The sequence below is a fragment of the Diuraphis noxia genome, unplaced genomic scaffold, assembly GCF_037042655.1.
Source record: "Diuraphis noxia isolate RWA-SAM2 unplaced genomic scaffold, SU_Dnox_SAM2 contig0002, whole genome shotgun sequence".
NCBI lineage: Eukaryota > Metazoa > Arthropoda > Insecta > Hemiptera > Aphididae > Diuraphis > Diuraphis noxia.
In genome coordinates this window covers 50896325-50915822 of record NW_028301712.1, presented here as the reverse complement: position 1 = coordinate 50915822, position 19498 = coordinate 50896325, and the positions used below count along the sequence as shown (strand labels likewise).

The 19498-nt window shown below is 26.7% G+C and overlaps 2 protein-coding genes across 3 annotated transcripts; both read right to left on the bottom strand.

The window, feature by feature from the left end:
- Positions 1-386: 386 nt before the first annotated feature.
- LOC107171542 (uncharacterized) lies at positions 387-5938 on the bottom strand. The gene is made up of 5 exons (XM_089219544.1): positions 5689-5938; positions 2926-3103; positions 2717-2808; positions 2463-2624; positions 387-697 (listed from the first exon to the last, which is right to left on the bottom strand). The coding sequence occupies exons 1-5, from the start codon at positions 5755-5757 to the stop codon at positions 455-457; spliced, it is 744 nt and encodes a 247-aa protein (XP_089075670.1). The 5' UTR covers positions 5758-5938; the 3' UTR covers positions 387-454.
- Positions 5939-14392: 8454 nt separating this feature from the next.
- Positions 14393-19088, bottom strand: LOC107171541 (neprilysin-11-like). Of its 2 annotated transcripts, none has more exons than XM_089220122.1 (15): positions 19029-19088; positions 18765-18926; positions 18163-18246; positions 17834-18071; positions 17504-17765; positions 17310-17426; positions 16983-17127; positions 16592-16806; positions 16355-16531; positions 16179-16285; positions 16058-16116; positions 15933-15981; positions 15670-15868; positions 14683-14847; positions 14393-14569 (listed from the first exon to the last, which is right to left on the bottom strand). In XM_089220122.1, exons 1-15 carry the CDS (start codon positions 19078-19080, stop codon positions 14393-14395), a joined length of 2208 nt encoding a protein of 735 aa, XP_089076248.1. In that variant the 5' UTR covers positions 19081-19088. The 2 variants fall into 2 exon arrangements, with proteins under 2 accessions (XP_089076248.1, XP_089076249.1); XM_089220123.1 differs by having other exon boundaries at positions 16058-16126; positions 16186-16285.
- Between the last annotated feature and the right edge of the window lie 410 nt (positions 19089-19498).

Genomic DNA, 19498 nt, shown 5'->3' with positions numbered 1-19498 from the left:
ATTGAACATTAAGGTCAACTAGGTATCACTTACACACTGTTAAGTAGAAAAATTTTGAATTATTTATTTAAATATTGTAATAATTTTAATAATGATGATTAATGCACATGTTGATATAATGTATTTCCTATGAAGAATAAGGATTTTAGGTTAAAATGTTAGATTAAATAAAAAATATATTCGGATACCTAGTTAGATGGACTTGAGACTCGAGTACTTAATTTAATTTAATATAGATATCATATAATATCATTGTATTTAATCAAGGATATATAATGTATAATATTGAATCATATCAATCACAATTTTAAATTTTCAAAAATTAAAAAATTAAATTGAAAATTTTTGTAATCTAATAAAAAATAAATAATTTTTAAAATTCAACATGATAATATGAATTTTTGTCAATTTTATTTTTTGAGCATAGAGTTATGTTTAAAATATAGTAGCATAGTTAATTCTGTATGATATTGGTTATGTACGGTGGTATTCTAGATCCTTCTTGGGTTTGACCAGATGTTCTTTCATTAAAAGTTGACGACGAAGAATATTCGACACCTTTGGACACCACTTCTCCTCGTGATACGTATTTCCATTTGAGTTGTACGATGTCATTCAGCATATTTTTTTCTTCAGAAACATAGTACGAGTGGATTACAGCGATCTCAAGACTTATAATAGCTATGTATATCAATTTCTAAAACAATAATCGTAATTTAATTAACGTTTAACACACGCATGTTAATAGTATATTGTAATAAATTAATCAGGCGCGTAGCCAGGGGGGGGTGTTACAGGTGTAATAACACCCCCCCCCCCCCCCTCAGCCGTGGTATACTTAATATTTTTTTATCAAGATAAAGATGCATCATAAGCACGTATTATCTTAAATCGTGATTTACACTTATTTATCAAAATGAAGTAGGTATATTAGTTTATATTACGATAACAATAATGTAAAGCACTAAAGCCGGGATCCGGCATTATTATTTAAATATTATTTATTATAATATATAATATATAATTTATTATAATAAATATATTATTTAAATATTCAGTTGCGTTTTATCGATTACTCGTTTCATGCACGATTTAATATATCTTTTTATGCAGCGTGTAAGAAAACGTTTACAACTTCTTAGTTATTGATTATTTGATTATCATGATGAACTATCGTATACCTACGTAAAGTTATCAATTTTGTGTTCATAATTTTTCAATTAATTTTGAATAACACCCCCCCCCCCCAAACATTTCTAGCTACGCGCCTGAAATTAACATTGAATTTTAATGACGTTTTCAATAGTATAAAATAAATATTGTCGCTGTCGCTATGTTTGAAACTTTTATTACTAAATAAAAACATAAACTAAAAAGCAACAACCAGTTTAAAATTGTGTAAAAAAAAAAATGATTTTAACTTTTTAAATTTTTAAATGAATATTTATAATATAAGACGAACATTTTAAAAATAATATAATTTACAAGTTTGTTCAGAGCATATTTTGGTACTAATTGGCATAACAGCGTTTGTATATTTACAAATAGGTTAATTGAGTATAAAATTATATGTAGGCACTAGGCATTAATTGATAATACGAATTTATATGACAATACCGGAACTACCTATATGATACAGAAATTGTGTGATGGTCTATTATTATCATTACAAAAATATTATTATTTTAATAATAGTATAATAATATCATTATACATTTCTGCAAGCCATTCATACATTACTATAAATTTCCACCGATTACAATGCAATTCAAATAATAATTAGATATTAAAAGCCTACATGTTTTTTAATTTCCACTTACAATTATACAATACAATACTACACACCTATAAATTTCATTATATTATATTTAAACACAAAAATTAATTCTCTACAATTTAAAATATTAAAAACGTGTATAAAACTTTGGAAGTATTTAAAATGAATTAGTCTGCTTTTAAGACATTTATAATAGATGTATTGTACCTACAATATTATATTTATTATAATACACTATAGAAGGCATTTTATAACACATTGATGGTAGGTAGTTATATTTTATGTTCACATCATGTGATATTCATTTAGTCACTTTTTTCAAAAAACCATGTTATTTTTAACATATCTGAAGTTCTTTTAATAATTAATATAATACATTATTATAAGTGACCGAAATAATAAGTTTGACACTTTTAAGATTAAGTCGTTTTCCTAGAATTACAGTGATATCATCAAATTAATTTTAATTTGCAATTGCAGCTTTAAATAATTCACAAATTAATATTGTGCAAGTAATTAGTTCAGGAGTTTGAAAATGTTATTTTATTTTATAGATTTTTCAGTATATAAAAAAAAAATATTTCAAAAAATTGGAAATAAAAAATGTTAATATATTACAATAATACCCGTATCAATTATTTTCAATTTTAAGTCTCTGAATTATTATAATTGATATTATACATACCACAAAAAAATGTCCAAAATGTTGTTGCACCATTGTGAATAATGTATATATTAGAATTGAATGCCTCATCATCAATATTGTATAATGGAGCAAATGCAATACCATAAACAACAAATTCGCGTAATAAACTACTAACCACAGGTAGATTTTTTGAGGAGCACGCTACAATTAATGAGTGGACATAAATAATTATACCATATTGTATGTTTTATGATAATTAATAATCATAGGTACTTTAATATTATTTATATTACTTTAAAGGTGGATTGCTTGAGACAGCAATTCGAGATGAATTCCAAAACGACCCAACTGATTGTTATTATAAATACGTAGTCCATGTATATTCCTAAATCGAGTAAGCGTGTAGATATAATTAGCCGACATGACAATATTTTATTAAGTATAACGTGAAAAAATAGAATAAAACTGGAAATATGTTATTGATCTAGTATTAAACATTTACCACTCATGACAGGAATCCTTTCGACATCCGACCAGTAATCAACAGACTCATCTTCTGCAGTGCTATTGTCATCGGGAGAAACAGATGTATTACCATTTGAATTGATAACCCACTTAAAACGTTCATACTGTTCATTACGGTGATAAATGTGTTTTAATGCTTCCGTAATATTCCAAACCTGTTATAGTAATTATGTTACTACAATACAAATAATATGATAATTTTGATATTTAACGAATTAGATAACTTTTGATTGTACCTGTATTGCTGAATAGGTACCTTTATTATTTTTTGTTTATTATCTGTCATCGCGTATTGGAGCGTTAAAAATTATTCAAACTTCAAATTTGAAGGCGGTTTCAAATAGAAAATTAGATTTAGTTAGTAGTAGTATTATAGATGGTCAAAAAATGTAATTTTTAAAAGGAAAAAAACTGAAATATTTATGCGATGCAGTTTTATTAAAAATCATACCTATAATTTTTATTGTAACTTAAAATAGAATAACTATAGGAATTATTATAATTTTCTAAATAATATTAATCTTTATCATTATTTATTTTTAATCATAAATATATAAAATTCTAATTTTAGCAGTTACCTTATATCTTCAGTAACGATTTACACTCGAAATGCAATACAACACGATCGACTTCCCTGTTTTCTAATTAATTGTTCACCTCGTTGAAATCTCGATTTCAACTTAATACTAATAAGTACGTTATTAAACCAATGTACGCAAGGTGCCAAGGTTAGAAAACATTTTTTTTTTTTTAAATTAAATAATCCTTTCCATCTATTGTCATTTGATTATCATGCGTAATTATAACGTGTTTACATTTTAATAATGTTATGCATTAGGTTCATTTGTTTTTAGTGTGGGTATAAGTTAAATAATTTTTTATTTAACACTTATAGCATGTGCCATATTGATATAAGTATAGATATTATACAGGCACCAGCATTCAATGATGACATTTTGGCATCCCCACTGAAATAGCTTTGGCGAAATAATATTTTATTTTAGATTTATTTTGTCATAGACAAATAAATGTTGGTTTAAATTATTTTAAAATTTATTTTTATTATGATGATGTGTATGCGTAATATATGTAATAAAACGTGATTGATTTTTAGTATTATTGATATTAAATACAGCCACATGGGCACGCAAGATGCAGGAGCAAAGTTCTATATTTTGTTTTATTATGTCGTAAGCTTGTAAATACTCTAATCACATAAGTATATTATTAATTAATTAATATATATATATAGCTGTTCAATTAATAAAATTAATGTTATTACTTATTAGGTGTATGAGAAAAAAGGAAATACAAATTATTTATCTTGGTTAAATAATAATATACAGAGAGATCTAATTAATTGTTTACACTCATAATTTCGAATTTTTAACTTTTTGAAAATATTTTTTTAACATATATCATGTAATTTCAAAATAATATTTCTTATTATTTTTTATAATCATAATTTTGAAGGTTTTATTATTTTTTTATAACACAATACATACTACACATAATACAATACTTCAATTTCTTTAGACATAATTCCGCTCACCACTTTTCAAGACCCATAAGAACGATAAAACACATATCAATACAAGCTTGGAAAAATACATGGGCGAAACAAAAAACAAAACTTAATGAAATTAAATCAACTGTTTTTCACTGGCCTATAACTATCATCCTGATAGAAAAAAGAAAACCAATATCAACAGGCTAAGAATAGGCCACACCAGGATAGCACATGGCTACCTAATGTCCCGAGACGAGCCCCCCTCGTGTATGACGTGTGGGATCGAACTTACAATTAAACATATTCTCACGGAATGTCTTGCATACCTCGATGCAAGAAATCCCAATAATCTATCCAGCGATTTATACGATATACTAGGACCTTTTCTGCAATCACCAGACATATTCGTGTTTCTCCAGGAGACAGGACTGGACAAACTTATTTAATCATTAAAAAAAAAAACACAACCTTATTATTATTATTATTATTCTCATATAATTTAGGCATTTATTGTTATTGTTATTAAACTTTTCCTTTATTATTATGTAACACCTTTCAAAAAAAAAAAAAACGTATCTTATCTCAATGGCCAAGTTGCAGAGGGTTATTTCTTTAATAATAATAATAATAATAAAAAAAAAAAAAATACAATACTTATAAATTACCTATGATGTCTTATAAACTACATTCTCAGAATTCGAATTTCATGGGTTGAAATACTCCGAATAATAGTATAAAATTAAAAATGCATAATGTCATTTAAAAGAGTAGAAAATATATAAAAATTATAACTGTAAAATAATAGTGTTTTTTCAGTAATATTCTTTTGTAATTGCTTAAAGTTATCTAAAAAAAATATTTTTTCCTTGTTACCTAATAATATAATAACATTTGTATTTTTTGACTATCTTTATTTTTATAAATCTATTATAGATCAAATAACGTAAAACAAAATTAAAACAATGAAGATAATAAGCTAACCCGCAATAACATAATAAATACAAAGTAAAAACACGAAAAATAAAAATAAGATAATATATTTTAGTAGCTGGATACCTATTATAAAATGTGATTAAAATCGTTATCAAAATAAGAATTTTAACTAATGAGTTGACATCGAATAATAACTACATTTACTAAATCTATTTACATTTTACAGGCTCATCACAAAATAACTATATATACTATACATATTATAATATGTTTAACAGAATAATCTAAAGTTCTTACTATGTTTATAAGGGCAATCGCACTGACGCCATGGTGTAGTGGACAACATCCGAAGCAAGTCTTTAACATTATATTAGCAAAATATCACAACTTAAATGACTATTAATGGAAAAGAACTGAAAAAATTAGCATATCATTAAGATTTTTATTATGTTATAGAATCATAAACTATTATTGTACAGCTTAATGTTAAAAGCGTAATTATTGTAGTTATTTGTACGCTGTAGGTACATTCATCAACACTATTAGAAAACAACTAATTTAATAATGATGAAAAAAATAACCAAGAGATTGTAGTTATATTCTATCGTACTGCAAACTTGTTTGTGATAAAAATATTATAAAATATAATATATACCATGTATACACGTTTTAAAAGACCTGATAATGTATTGAACAGCTATAAATAAAAAATATGATAAGTGATGATTATGTTAGTTTATAAACTAAACCAACGGTTCCCAAACTGTGGTACGCATACCACAGATGCCTGCTGGTTAGCAAAAGGCAATACATATTGGTATGCAGTAGGCTGTGTAGTCTGAAAAATTAATACTTTCATATTTTTACTAACATTTGTGATAACTTAATATTATTTCTTTATTTTTATTATTTAATTTTTTTTTGTGGAAATGGATACTTAAAATATATGATAATAAAGCCTAAATTATTATTTTTAAATGTATAGAAATTTCAAAAAGTTCTATTTTTAGTAATTAATGGTACGTAATAGTTAAATGGTCCTTATTAATACACATGAATGGTACACAAAATTAAAAGTTTGAGAATCTCTGATCAAAACGTCCTGTTTCATTGAGTTATAATTTTACAACGCTGTACAAAGTACAAAGTACTTGAACACAGTATTTAGATTATCAAAGGAAACGCTTTTTGTTTAATTTATTCATTATATTATCATATATTTACATATTTCAAATGAAAATACGTCAAGATAAAACATTATTGACATAATCATAATCATCATATCAACTATTACAAATTATAAACAAAATATAAATACCTAATTAAAAAAATATTAATTTAGTAAATTTTCTTTTACATAATTTCTATTTAAAATATAATTTATTAATCGTAATTTTAATACTTGAAGTTTCAACGCGGTAAATAAATATTATAATATTATAATAATAGTGTACACTATAGTGCTGAGTTGCACGAACATAATATTTTATTGAATCAATAATGAGTGAATGAGTGATGGTTCCTTAAATATGATTTAGTGATCCATGATTGGTCCATTAAATTAATTCGATTTTCATACAACTCGATATAAATGTTTCACTGAAATCTTATGGTGTTAAAGATATCATTTTCATGTTCGACTACAGTTTTAGTTATCATAGTTTTATTTTCAAAAAAAAATTATTCGATGCATTCAAAATAACTATTGTTGAGCATCCTTTAAATATAAATGTTTGAAAGATTCTGATTTCCTTCTAAAAAATCATTTGTTGTTTTAAAGTTGTGCTAAGTTAACTATTGTTTCGTATCTTAATGTAATATATATTAATATAAGTTTAATTTATTCATTGATTTATTTCATAACATTATTGTATCGCCTAATTTTTTTCTATGTGTTTTAAGCTTTTAAGAAGTTAAATTTAAAATGTATGTATATAGTGTGTTACAAAATAACGAACTTCTTTGACATCAAATACATTTTAAAATAATACTTGAAATCATATAATAGTTACCTATCGTATGAAATAGATGCATAGGAAGAGTAATATTATCAAGTTTAATTATGTTCAAACATATTTATTATTTAGTTATCATGTTATTCAATAAACGTACATCATTAAAAACTTTCGTTTAGCAGAATCAATTTTAAGTTGGCAGCTTAAATATTATAGATAATAATTTTATTAAGCTATAATCAAAATCAAAGGTTTAAACTACATTAACTGTATTTGTACTTTTTTTTTTTTAAACATTTCAATTTTCAAGCAAGTTATAATTAATATGTAAAATATTAGCAGAGCCGTGCCATGGAGGGGGGGCTAATAGGCATAAGCCCCGGGCGCATCGTTTAAACTGGCGCCAAAAATTTTTTTTATAATATTTTAAACTTTAAGAGGGCGAATATTTTTAAATTTGCCCTGGATGCTAAATCTTAGCGGCACGGCTCTGAATATGAGTCAAAGTAAGTAGTATGTCCATTTAAAAAATGTCCATAATATCTTCCAAGAGAAAAAAATTAATGAATTACAATTATTTAATACAATATGAGTCTTAATGTATACCTCAGAATTTCGTATTTTTGAAGTAAATAACATATATTTAGAATTATTTGGTTACTGAGGAAACTCGAGTGGACATTCAGGATTATTTAAATACAAGAAGTAGTGAACAGTAATACACTTGGAAATTCAATGAAATAATGACGGTTTTTTATCGCTTTACTAATGTGTCGGATTTCCAGATCGTAATTCACTCTATATTGTCTAGTTATGTAGAAACTGAGCGTCTTATAACCAAATTGATTTAATAAAATCACGTTTATAATAACTAGATACTGGAATATAGTATGCATTTTTATATACATTTATATTGTAATTATATTACATATTTACAGACACAATATTATTTTAGATAGGTATATTGTATATATTTGAATAGTTGAGGCAAATTTGGTTATTTCTTGTAGAATTTCAATTATTATACAGATTTTTCAGTATAAAGGTGAACAAGTAATGATGAAACAAAAAGCAGTTTGATGTATTGGTTGACACGATATCTTATACAAATATTGCATGGTAGAATCAATGAGCTATAAGTAAAAGTGTAGAATAACTTCTTTAAAAGAGTTAGATTTGTTCAAAGAATAATATTTTTTAGTTATGGTAATAAATAATAATAAGTGGTTCAAATACCTATAAATAGTAGATTCTTTAATTGATACTATATATCTAATTTGACTTTCAAAATGTTTGTGTTTTTTTGATATATCAACTCAAACTCAAAAACAATAAGCTGTATACATAGGTAGAAATAATACCGCTTTCCCTAGTTATAAGTTTTAAAGTTAAGTTGAGCTTAATGGTGAGTATGTATTGTAATATGTATAACATGTTGGTCCACTATAATCTACCAAGGTGTTCTATAGGTGCATTTCCCTGGCACCCCCACTTTTGAATTTTGGATTCAAACCAAGGGCTTTCGTTTGTGCTAGGATTGTGCTGGATTGTGCTCGAATCTCATCGTTTGTGCTGCAACCCTTCAGGAGTTATAAGGGGTAGCGATTGGGGGTGCCAGCGAAACGACTGCACCCCCACTTTCAAATTTTAGATTCAAACCAAGGGCTTTCGTTTGTGCTGGATTGTGCTCGAATCTCATCGTTTGTGCTGCAACCCTTCAGGAGTTATAAGGAATAGCGATTGGGGGTGCCAGCGAAACGACTGCACCCCCACCTCCGAATTTCAAAATTTAAATTATGCCATTCGTTTGTGCTACGTTTGTGCTGGATTGTGCTCGAATCTCATCGTTTGTGCTGCAACCCCTCATTAAATACAGTGGAGGGTGTTATATTAGAGCCATGACGCAACCCCAACTCAAAATTTTGGAACACCAAACGAGCCATTCTTTAGTAATTCGCCACTTATATTCTGAATAATTTTTTCGACGTTAGTACTCTACTACTTCTGTAGTTATCCATATACTTAATTAGGGGGTTGTAAAGACATGCTTTGAAAATCCAAAAACAATTACAGTTCGTTTAGTTTTATCCTAAATTGAATGTGGTTAATAGGTAAAAATGGTCCATAGGTGTCCATTAGTTATTTCTCGTAGTTTTTAAATTCATATAACTTAATCGTAGGTGTTTGGTTTTTATAATTTACGTAATCGTAATTGTAAAATTCAAAACTCAAATATACGTAAAATATACTAATAACAAAAAAATATATACTAATAATAATAATAATAATATATGATATTATAATAATAATATTAATAATAATTACCTAATAATTAATAATAAATAAATTATTAATTATTAATATTATAATCTAATGTATATAATATGCTAATAATACACAAATATACCTACTCTCAAATATACGTTTTTAACCCTAAAAAACTAAACAGAAGAGCGCCTTACTTAAGCCGAAAAATCTGTATCTCTAACGGTTGAATAAAAAATCAAAACGAAAAAAGTGTACCTAAAAAAGTTAACCAAGGAAATACGTGACTCAAAATAGACTTTCAAATTTAGCAAAACCCCTATTGATCATTATAATTGGATATTATTTCCAGGCTATACTTACATACCTAATACTATAATAGTTGTATTTGTTGATAGACAATAATTTATATAATTATATAATGTATATATAAATTATATAAAAATTAGTGAATACAGAAAAAAATGGAAAAAAACGTTGTACATCACACATATTATATAATGTTACTTACCTACCATGATTATCATAATCACAAATGGGTATTTTATATTATTCAATTAACTCTTATCTAATAGGTAGGCAACTAAAAATAAATAAATAATTTCTTTTAAAATGGTAAATAATAAAATATATAATATCAGTAACTTGATATGAAAAACATAAATAAATAATTTGTATCCAAAATGCCCAAATTCCTAAGATAATATCAAATAGATTGTACATGCTATAATATTATTTTATGTAGTAGGTACCTACTACCTATGTACGATATAACTAATACTACAGTCTGTGTTAATACAGTTATAATAGGTACCCAAACATAATTATAACCAATGAAATAAATTCAATTTGTAAAATACCTACTTAATAATATATTGGTGGGTGCCAGATTTCTCGATAGACAGTAGGTAGGACACTTGGTAGTTATATCAGTAACTAATAACAATCAATCGTCATAATAAAGAGGTGAAAAATGTTTGTACAATTAAAATGTATTAGGGGTAATTTTAATTAATAATCATTTGTTAATTATACTGTACTTTGAAGTCGATTTAAACAATAAATTATGGATAAAATGTGTAAATGTAGTAAATTGATGTATCATTTTCATAAGACTGGGCAAGTTACCTAATAATATTTTTGAACTCAGATAAGTTAAGATAAATTAAAATCTAAATAAAATTAATTCAAAATTGTCCATCAATTTAATTAAGTTACAAGTTAACCAAAACTTAATATTATATTTTTAACTCAAGTTAAGCTGGTAAAAAAATAACTATCTTATTCATAAAGGTGGAATTGTTTGTTTTACCAATTATGTTAAATATAAAATTTTAGACCATGTATAATTAAGTATTAAGTTTACAAGTAATTCAAATATGAAACAGATTTTTACTTGAAAAGCACGGAGCTATATTATAACTTAGAAATAAAACCTAACACTAACATTTATAAATTTAGTAGGTAGAGCATTATTATAGCCTGGAAATAATATCCAATTATAATGATTAATTAATAATTTGTTACTATTGAGGTCTGAGGAGCTATCCTATATATTACATTTTCATTAGCCAAAACAAAATTCACGTGATGCGAGTATGTGAGACACCTTAATAAATGACCCATATGGAAAAAACCAACTTACAAACGTTCCCCGTGTCTCGGCGAGTGATCTATATTAAATAATATTATAACTTTTCTCAAAATCTGACCAGTAGTTTTCGAATCTTTAGAAGACAATCACTAATTTTTATATAATTTATATATACATTATATAATTATATTAATTATTGTCTATCAACAAATACAACTATTATAGTATTAGGTATGTAACATAATTATTTTAATAAAATATATTTAAATTAGAGTTGTACATGAGTACCTACCTGTAGATAAGTACCTCGTAGTCTGCACCAAAACATGTATATATTGAGGTAACAAAGGTATTTAATTAAAATATATTATTTTAATATTTAATTAAATAAAGTCAATATTTATTACCATTTACTATATAGGTAACATTAAAATATTTAGACATTTATCTATGTATTTTAAAATGTTTGACAATAAATACAAATCGAACCTATCAAAGTGAATAGGACATAGCTAAATAGGTACCTATCAATAGGGGTTTTGCTAAATTTGAAAGTCTATTTTGAGTCACGTATTTCCTTGGTTAACTTTTTTAGGTACACTTTTTTCGTTTTGATTTTTTATTCAACCGTTAGAGATACAGATTTTTCGGCTTAAGTAAGGCGCTCTTCTGTTTAGTTTTTTAGGGTTAAAAACGTATATTTGAGAGTAGGTATATTTGTGTATTATTAGCATATTATATACATTAGATTATAATATTAATAATTAATAATTTATTTATTATTAATTATTAGGTAATTATTATTAATATTATTATTATAATATCATATATTATTATTATTATTATTAGTATATTTTACGTATATTTGAGTTTTGAATTTTACAATTACGATTACGTAAATTATAAAAACCAAACACCTACGATTAAGTTATATGAATTTAAAAACTACGAGAAATAACTAATGGACACCTATGGACCATTTTTACCTATTAACCACATTCAATTTAGGATAAAACTAAACGAACTGTAATTGTTTTTGGATTTTCAAAGCATGTCTTTACAACCCCCTAATTAAGTATATGGATAACTACAGAAGTAGTAGAGTACTAACGTCGAAAAAATTATTCAGAATATAAGTGGCGAATTATTAAAGAATGGCTCGTTTGGTGTTCCAAAATTTTGAGTTGGGGTTGCGTCATGGCTCTAATATAACACCCTCCACTGTATTTAATGAGGGGTTGCAGCACAAACGATGAGATTCGAGCACAATCCAGCACAAACCTAGCACAAACGAAAGCCCTTGGTTTGAATCCAAAATTCAAAAGTTGGGGTGCCAGGGAAATGCACCTGTGTTCTATACAGATGTTCTAAAAAATTCTTCAAAAATAATAATCATGTCAGATGGATTATTTTTTACCAGCCTTGGGGAAATTACGTGGACTTCGGCTCATACTAAAAAGTAAGTAGGTTAGTAGTTCAAATATACTAGGATATTATTACCCCCCCGGTAAAAATATTCGACAGGGGGGTAAAAATATCCTAGTATAGTAGTATATATAATTAATTATCTGTTAAAAATATACTAGAATATATTTACCTCCCATTGAATTTTTGTAGTAGATTATTTTTACCCCCCGGTAAAAATATGTTTTGAAGGGGGGTAAAAATATCCTAGAATATAATCAACGAACCGTATGTAGTTCAAAAATAGTTTGTCATAGGTACTTGTAATTTGCATCAAATAGACATTTGCTATTTATTATACAATTTGCAAAATATTTGGCTCATTTTAAGCTATTTAGAATTTTTTTTTTCTTAGGTTTTTTTGCATAGTTGTATATAAGTATCTATATGTTTATGCTCAGTTAAAAAGTATGACAATTTAATACAAGATTCCACACAATTCAACACGTACTCGTTAAAGTATTTTAAAAATATACAAAATATAATATGTACCTTACCTACCAACACATTTATTATTTTTTTTGTCAACGATTGAAGTAGTTTTGACCAAATAGTAGATTGATTTAGAGAAATAAATTATTAACATATTTTGCATTTTATCATTGTCTCATAATGAAAAGGTTTTAAAGTAATTTTTGTAATTTTTGTAATTGTTCATTGAATCATTTGTAAGTTAAAGGACATTGAATAATATTTTTACTGTAAATACTAAATTATAAAAAGTTTATGCAATATCCAGAAATTCAATTAACTTTAGTTTAGAATCAAAGTTTTTTTATCCAACTTGATTGCTAATTAAGTATAATACCGTACATTTTATTTTGAATTGTATAGTTGTATTTTTATTCTTATCATAATATTTAGCGACAGTCATGAATATGTTGAAAATACTGTTTAATTTCTAATAAACAAATCAATATAATAATAAGAACACATTTTTATAGGGGGGGGGGGGTAAAAATATCCTATATCAATTCACCTGGGAGGTAAATATATCCTAGTATAATTTAAATAAAGTTTAATTTATCCCAGTATATTTTTAACCCCCTGTAGAACAATTTTACCGGGGGTAAAATTAACCTAGTATATTTTTACCGGGGGTAGATTTAACCACCTAGTATAATTTTATCCCCTTATAATTTTACCAGGGGTATAAATATACTAGGTTTTCTTTACCCCCGGTAAATATATCCTAGATTAATTTTACCCCCGATAAAAATATACTAGGATATTTTTACCGTGGGGGGTAAAAATATCCGTGGGTAAAAATCGCCTGTTACAGAAAAGAGGGATATTAATGGACTAATTATTGAACTAAGAGTTGTTATAAGGTTTGAAAAGGTATTACAGAATTGGTCTGAGTTCATATTTTGACTGTTGATGGCTCTGTGTATGATATGTTTCTAGGTTGAGTGTTTAAATCGGGAGCTTTGACAAGTCGAATTTTTGAGGCAGACTTTTTAAATATTGACTTGAATTCTGGACATCCCTTGAAGTTCGAGGTGTGGTCTAAGGTATATGGAGCAAATTTAGCGGGACTATTTCGGTCTTTGGAGGTAAAATGATTAAATTCCATCAACATTGTGTAGCCATATTCAGGGACGTGCCTAGAAATTTTCTTCGGGGGGGGGGGGGGGAAGTAATTAATTTATATTAACTTTTTAGACATTAATGTAAGTATCTGACAATATAGTAAATAAAAACAATTTTATGTTTTTAATTATTACCATATTTTACACTTTTCTTTTTTTGGATTCATTTTTGAACCTTTTTTACAATTCCATATTTGGCTAAATTGATCTGAATTCGTGAGGCTCCCAATTACTCGTAACATATTTGGACTGTGACTGTTAAATATACTTCTGGTTAATGATTCACGTGTTGTTGCTTCACAGAAATTCTATAATAAACAATATTAAGCAATAATATCTACATGATGGTTAACAGAACAATAAAAATAAGAACTAAAACTATATTTTTTACGTTTATCAATAGATATTCTTAACTACTTACATTTGCAAAAGCTAAAAAATATACTTGTTCATTACTGTATTGTTCAAGTCCAGGTAGTTTAGGTTCTTCACCGTTATCATTTACAAATTTTCTGTAGGCCTGCAATGCTATATTCAATCCACCATTATCAGAAATATTTTCATTCAGTGTCTTTTCACCACTGATCTAAAATTGCATAAAAGTAGTTGTTTTTTAAATGAATTTTTATATAAAATTATATATTTTATGTTTGATCGATTTGACAAAAATTGAAAGCACGATTTTCTCTGGCATCAGACGGCCGAATAGTACGGCATCGTGATGCCACTTTTAGACGCCTCGTCCAGACCCTGAAGGGAAACGTACTTCAAAGATTTTAAAATTACCTATAATTCTTATTTATGATTTAGTATATAGTTAATAATTTATTATTGTAAAACCCTATTCTGTTGTGAAATTATTTATTATTTTATTTAAAACTTATTATAGCGAGCTACTAGATGTTTTTTCTCTGCAAAGAAAATCTACGAATTATAAATATGTTTTTTTTTTTGGTGGTGGGAGAGAGTTTAAATAGTAGCAATAATAAATGTTTTAAGCATTATAAAAAATGGCTATGCAAAAATCGATCAGCAGAAAAAGTTGTTGTCAGCACAAAAATATATTTATGTTGAAATAGAATAGTAGATTTCCTTATTTCCAAAATGTGAGTAAATGAGTTATAATTCTCTGAAACCAAAATATTTTTGTCAAAAACTAATTTTACGTGATAATTCTCGTTTTTCCTTAATTTATTTTGTTTTTGCCGGCGTTTTCAGAATTACTGGCAATTTTAAACTTTGCTTCTCTAATGTACCTATACAAGATTCATTTTCCCACCGGAAAAGTGACTGAAAATGAAAATCATTGCATAATTTTGACTACTTATCGTTATCGTATATACAGAAAAAAAAAACCACATCATTTTAAAATCAATACATTTATCTCTTCACTCTGAATCTAAAATACCTTTTTTTTTATATAGGGGACGAGATAAGATTCATAATTATCAATGAAACAATTGACGCGTTTTTTATACTCCGAGATAGTTTGATTAGTCCACCATATATTTTCAATTCCATCTTGATCGAACTTTCGGCCAGTATTGTCAAAACCATGTGTTAGTTCATGGGCCAATGTTATACCAACAAAACCATAGTTTAGCATCCTTAAATTAATATAATTACCAATCAGTACATTAATTTATGTTTAATAGTCAAACTTCAACATACTGCAAATCATGTCCAAATAAAGGAAATTGTAATATACCAGCTGGAATAGCTAAAAATATATTAAAGTTTGGTTTAAGTAATTATTAAATTTAATATTGTAACATTTTTAAATTAGTATTAGTTACTTATTGCATTTGCTTGGTACGAGTGTGCTGCATTCACTTGTAGGGGTTCTAATTCCCAACTAAAAATATGTGTAGATTTTATAGTTACATTTTTTATCAAATATTATAAGTTTTTACTCACATGCTAGTGAAATTATTGATCTGTCCAATGCTCATTAACGATTTGTCCACTTTTCGTTGAATATAACGTATAATGTTACCAAAATAGTCATTATCTATAACTTCAAACTAAAACAAATATTCAAAATAATCATTCAAACAGTATAAATATTCAACACAAGTTAATGAAATAGTTACTTTAGAGTAATAATCATCGAGTTTAATCGAGTCAGATATGAATTTAGGAAAGCCAATTAACGCATTCATTTTTTGTGCCTTGTAAAGTATTTTCTGTTTGGTCGTATCATCTATCCAATTTAACTCTTTGACTATTTTTTCGAACGCCCAATGTATATTTTTCAACATTTCACTCACCTACATAATACATCACTATTATTTGTGAATGCAATAATTCAGTATTTTCAAGTTTACTACCATTTTTGTGTTATTATAAATCGATTCCATATTTAACAATAAACGTGACACTGCCATTCCCATAATTGAGTTTACAGCATTTGCACAATAAAGTGATCTTGAAGGATTATTTTCTAATCCGGTTGTTTCAGAGTAGAATCTATCTTGTATAAATCGCATCTTATTTGAAGTGTATGGCAAAAGATTTTTAATTACTTCCCACCATATATTGATTACTGAAATAATATGAAGATACAAATAAAATTTATAAAAAAAATATTAACGAAATGTATACTACTAATAATTTGTAGATGAATCAAATCTCACAATATTTGACCATAACCGATTTGAAGGCTATATTATATATAAATTATACACATATAAAACCAATGGTAGGTTTAGATATACTTACAAGCTTGGTTTTTATGTTTACTGATTAATTCGATTAGAGCTTCAAAATATTTAATATCATATATAAGAATCAAATCAGTTTCAAAATCCAATGTTACATTTTTCACGTCCATAAATAGAGTTGTCAAGAATTCTTTCCAATCAATCTATATTATTTTTATTTAAAATCGAATTTATTATTACTCATTTAAAATAATCATTACTCACTAAATGCAAGTACTAAAATGAATTGTAAGATTCTAAGTTGTGATTGGTAAGTATAAATTTAATGTATTTGTAAAATATATTTCCAGAGTTGTTAGAGGTAAAATAATGATAAATTACTCACAATTTGGTCATTTGCCTTAGTGAAATTCTGTGTAATATTATTTGTAAAATTTTGTAATTCATCGACAGTCATAATAAATGGCGATTCAACAGCAGTATTATATTTTTTTATTATTATCTACAATTAATTATTCATCGGTATCATTATAAAGAAAAGTAACAATATAAATATATAATGGTTAATTAATTAATTACTTTTGAATATTCATCTTTGAAACTTAATAGTTGTGTTATGTTTTCAGTGTTAAGAGTTGGGGCATATATTTTACAATCATTTGAATGTAATTTATAAATCTCTTCCACAATGTCGTTGACATATTTTTCATACGATTTGAAATAATTATTTCTATCTACATATTCTTCGCGATCACTTGTGTTACCTGCTTTTTTATTTATTTCTTGAGTATTAAGCATTTGTTTTGAACTCATTTTCTTATTTATTTCTGTTATTTTATGCCTATATAATTGAAAAAATAAGTAATTTAACTTGTCGTAAACAGAATAAAAAAATATTTAAATTCTTACACTCGAAATATACTTGTATGACTTGGTTTACCTAGACTAATTCGATTAATTGACCGATTTTTTACATCTGATATGACTTCAGTTACAAACAAATAGTCTAAGTTAATTTGCTTTTTTATTCTGGCTAGAATTGACGAGAGACTTGATGCTTCTTTTCTATTAGAAATCATCTCAAACGGCAAACCAATTTTGTTTAAGATCTGAAGTAATTGATTACTCCAGTCTGTGTTCGATTCACCTGAACATGAAAATAGTATTTGATAAGGAATGTCGCCGCCTATTTAATTAAGTAATATCTATTATAGAGATATTATAATAAGCTAACACACCTGTTGCCGTACAAGAACGATATAAACGTCTAGCCTTTGATACTGCAGAAGATTCATTGTCACTATCATCCATTTTCAAAAAATCTAAAAATTATGTTCACTTAACTTTAAAAACAGGTACTGAAATGTGCTCTAATGTGTATAACTATTCACCATTTAGGTTGTCATACATTGCAACGGTGGCAGTAAAATTCTTTTGTCGTTGGTAAAATATGTCCGGCTTCATTTTACCGCCACCGCTGCGTGTGTTTTAATTATAATTTAATTGTACTGTTTAATAGTATTTGATAATTATAGATATGCCTATGCCTAAATATTGTAACGTTACAATTTAAACGAGAATTACATTACAGCGATGTGTAATAATTAATAACTGTAAATATAATGTGAATATTCAATAATCTTCGTAATTTCTTTTTGGTTATTCTAAAAATAAAATTCGTCAAATAGGTATATATTGAAATCTTATTATATTTATTTATTTAAGAACATTTAATAATGTTACATCTTTTAAAAATCACAAAATTATTGTCTCTCATATTATTTACGCAGTTAAAATAAAGAACAAAATGCAAAAATTTAATCATCAGATGAATCCATACCTCTTACAATTTCTGATATTCTATCTTCTACATCGGCATACAAATCAAATGAAGAAGCTGATTGTGGTATTTTATGAAATTTTTTAAAACGTCCACAAGCAAATTGAAAAAAATCTTCACAAGGATCTACTGATTTATTCATTGACTCAACTAATATTGTAGCTATTTCATAACAATTTAAATAACAATAGTTGTTAGATATTACAGATGTTTATAATGTTCCATCATATGTCCATAATAATTATACTTGTAATATAAACAAACCAGATTTTAAGCAGACTTCCGTTGTACATATCTGTCTTTGGTTTTCCGTCATCTTTAGGTCTGAGGAAAAGAACAAAAATAACGAAAGGTATATTTATAGTATAAATATATAACCATTTCAAACAATTTCTTAATTGTGGATTCAAATATTACTTCGAAAGAGTAATTAAAATCAATTTTGGTGGGACAGAGTGGCCAAGTGTTCTAAGGAGTTGGCTGCGATTCGTACCGTCACCGGTTCGAACCTCGGTCACGGGCGGCACCTCTCTTCGGGCAGTCATTGTGTCTGGAGAGAGAGGCTGCCATACCACATCCGGACATGGCAAAAACCTACGAGTGCCAGAGTGCCCATTAGAAATTCTGCCAGACACAAAAGTGTTCCAAAAACCTTCAGTCCCAATAATACCAACCAACCTACAGCTAATGGTCTTAGTTGCCGAAGCTTAAATTTAAAAAAAGTCAATTTTCGT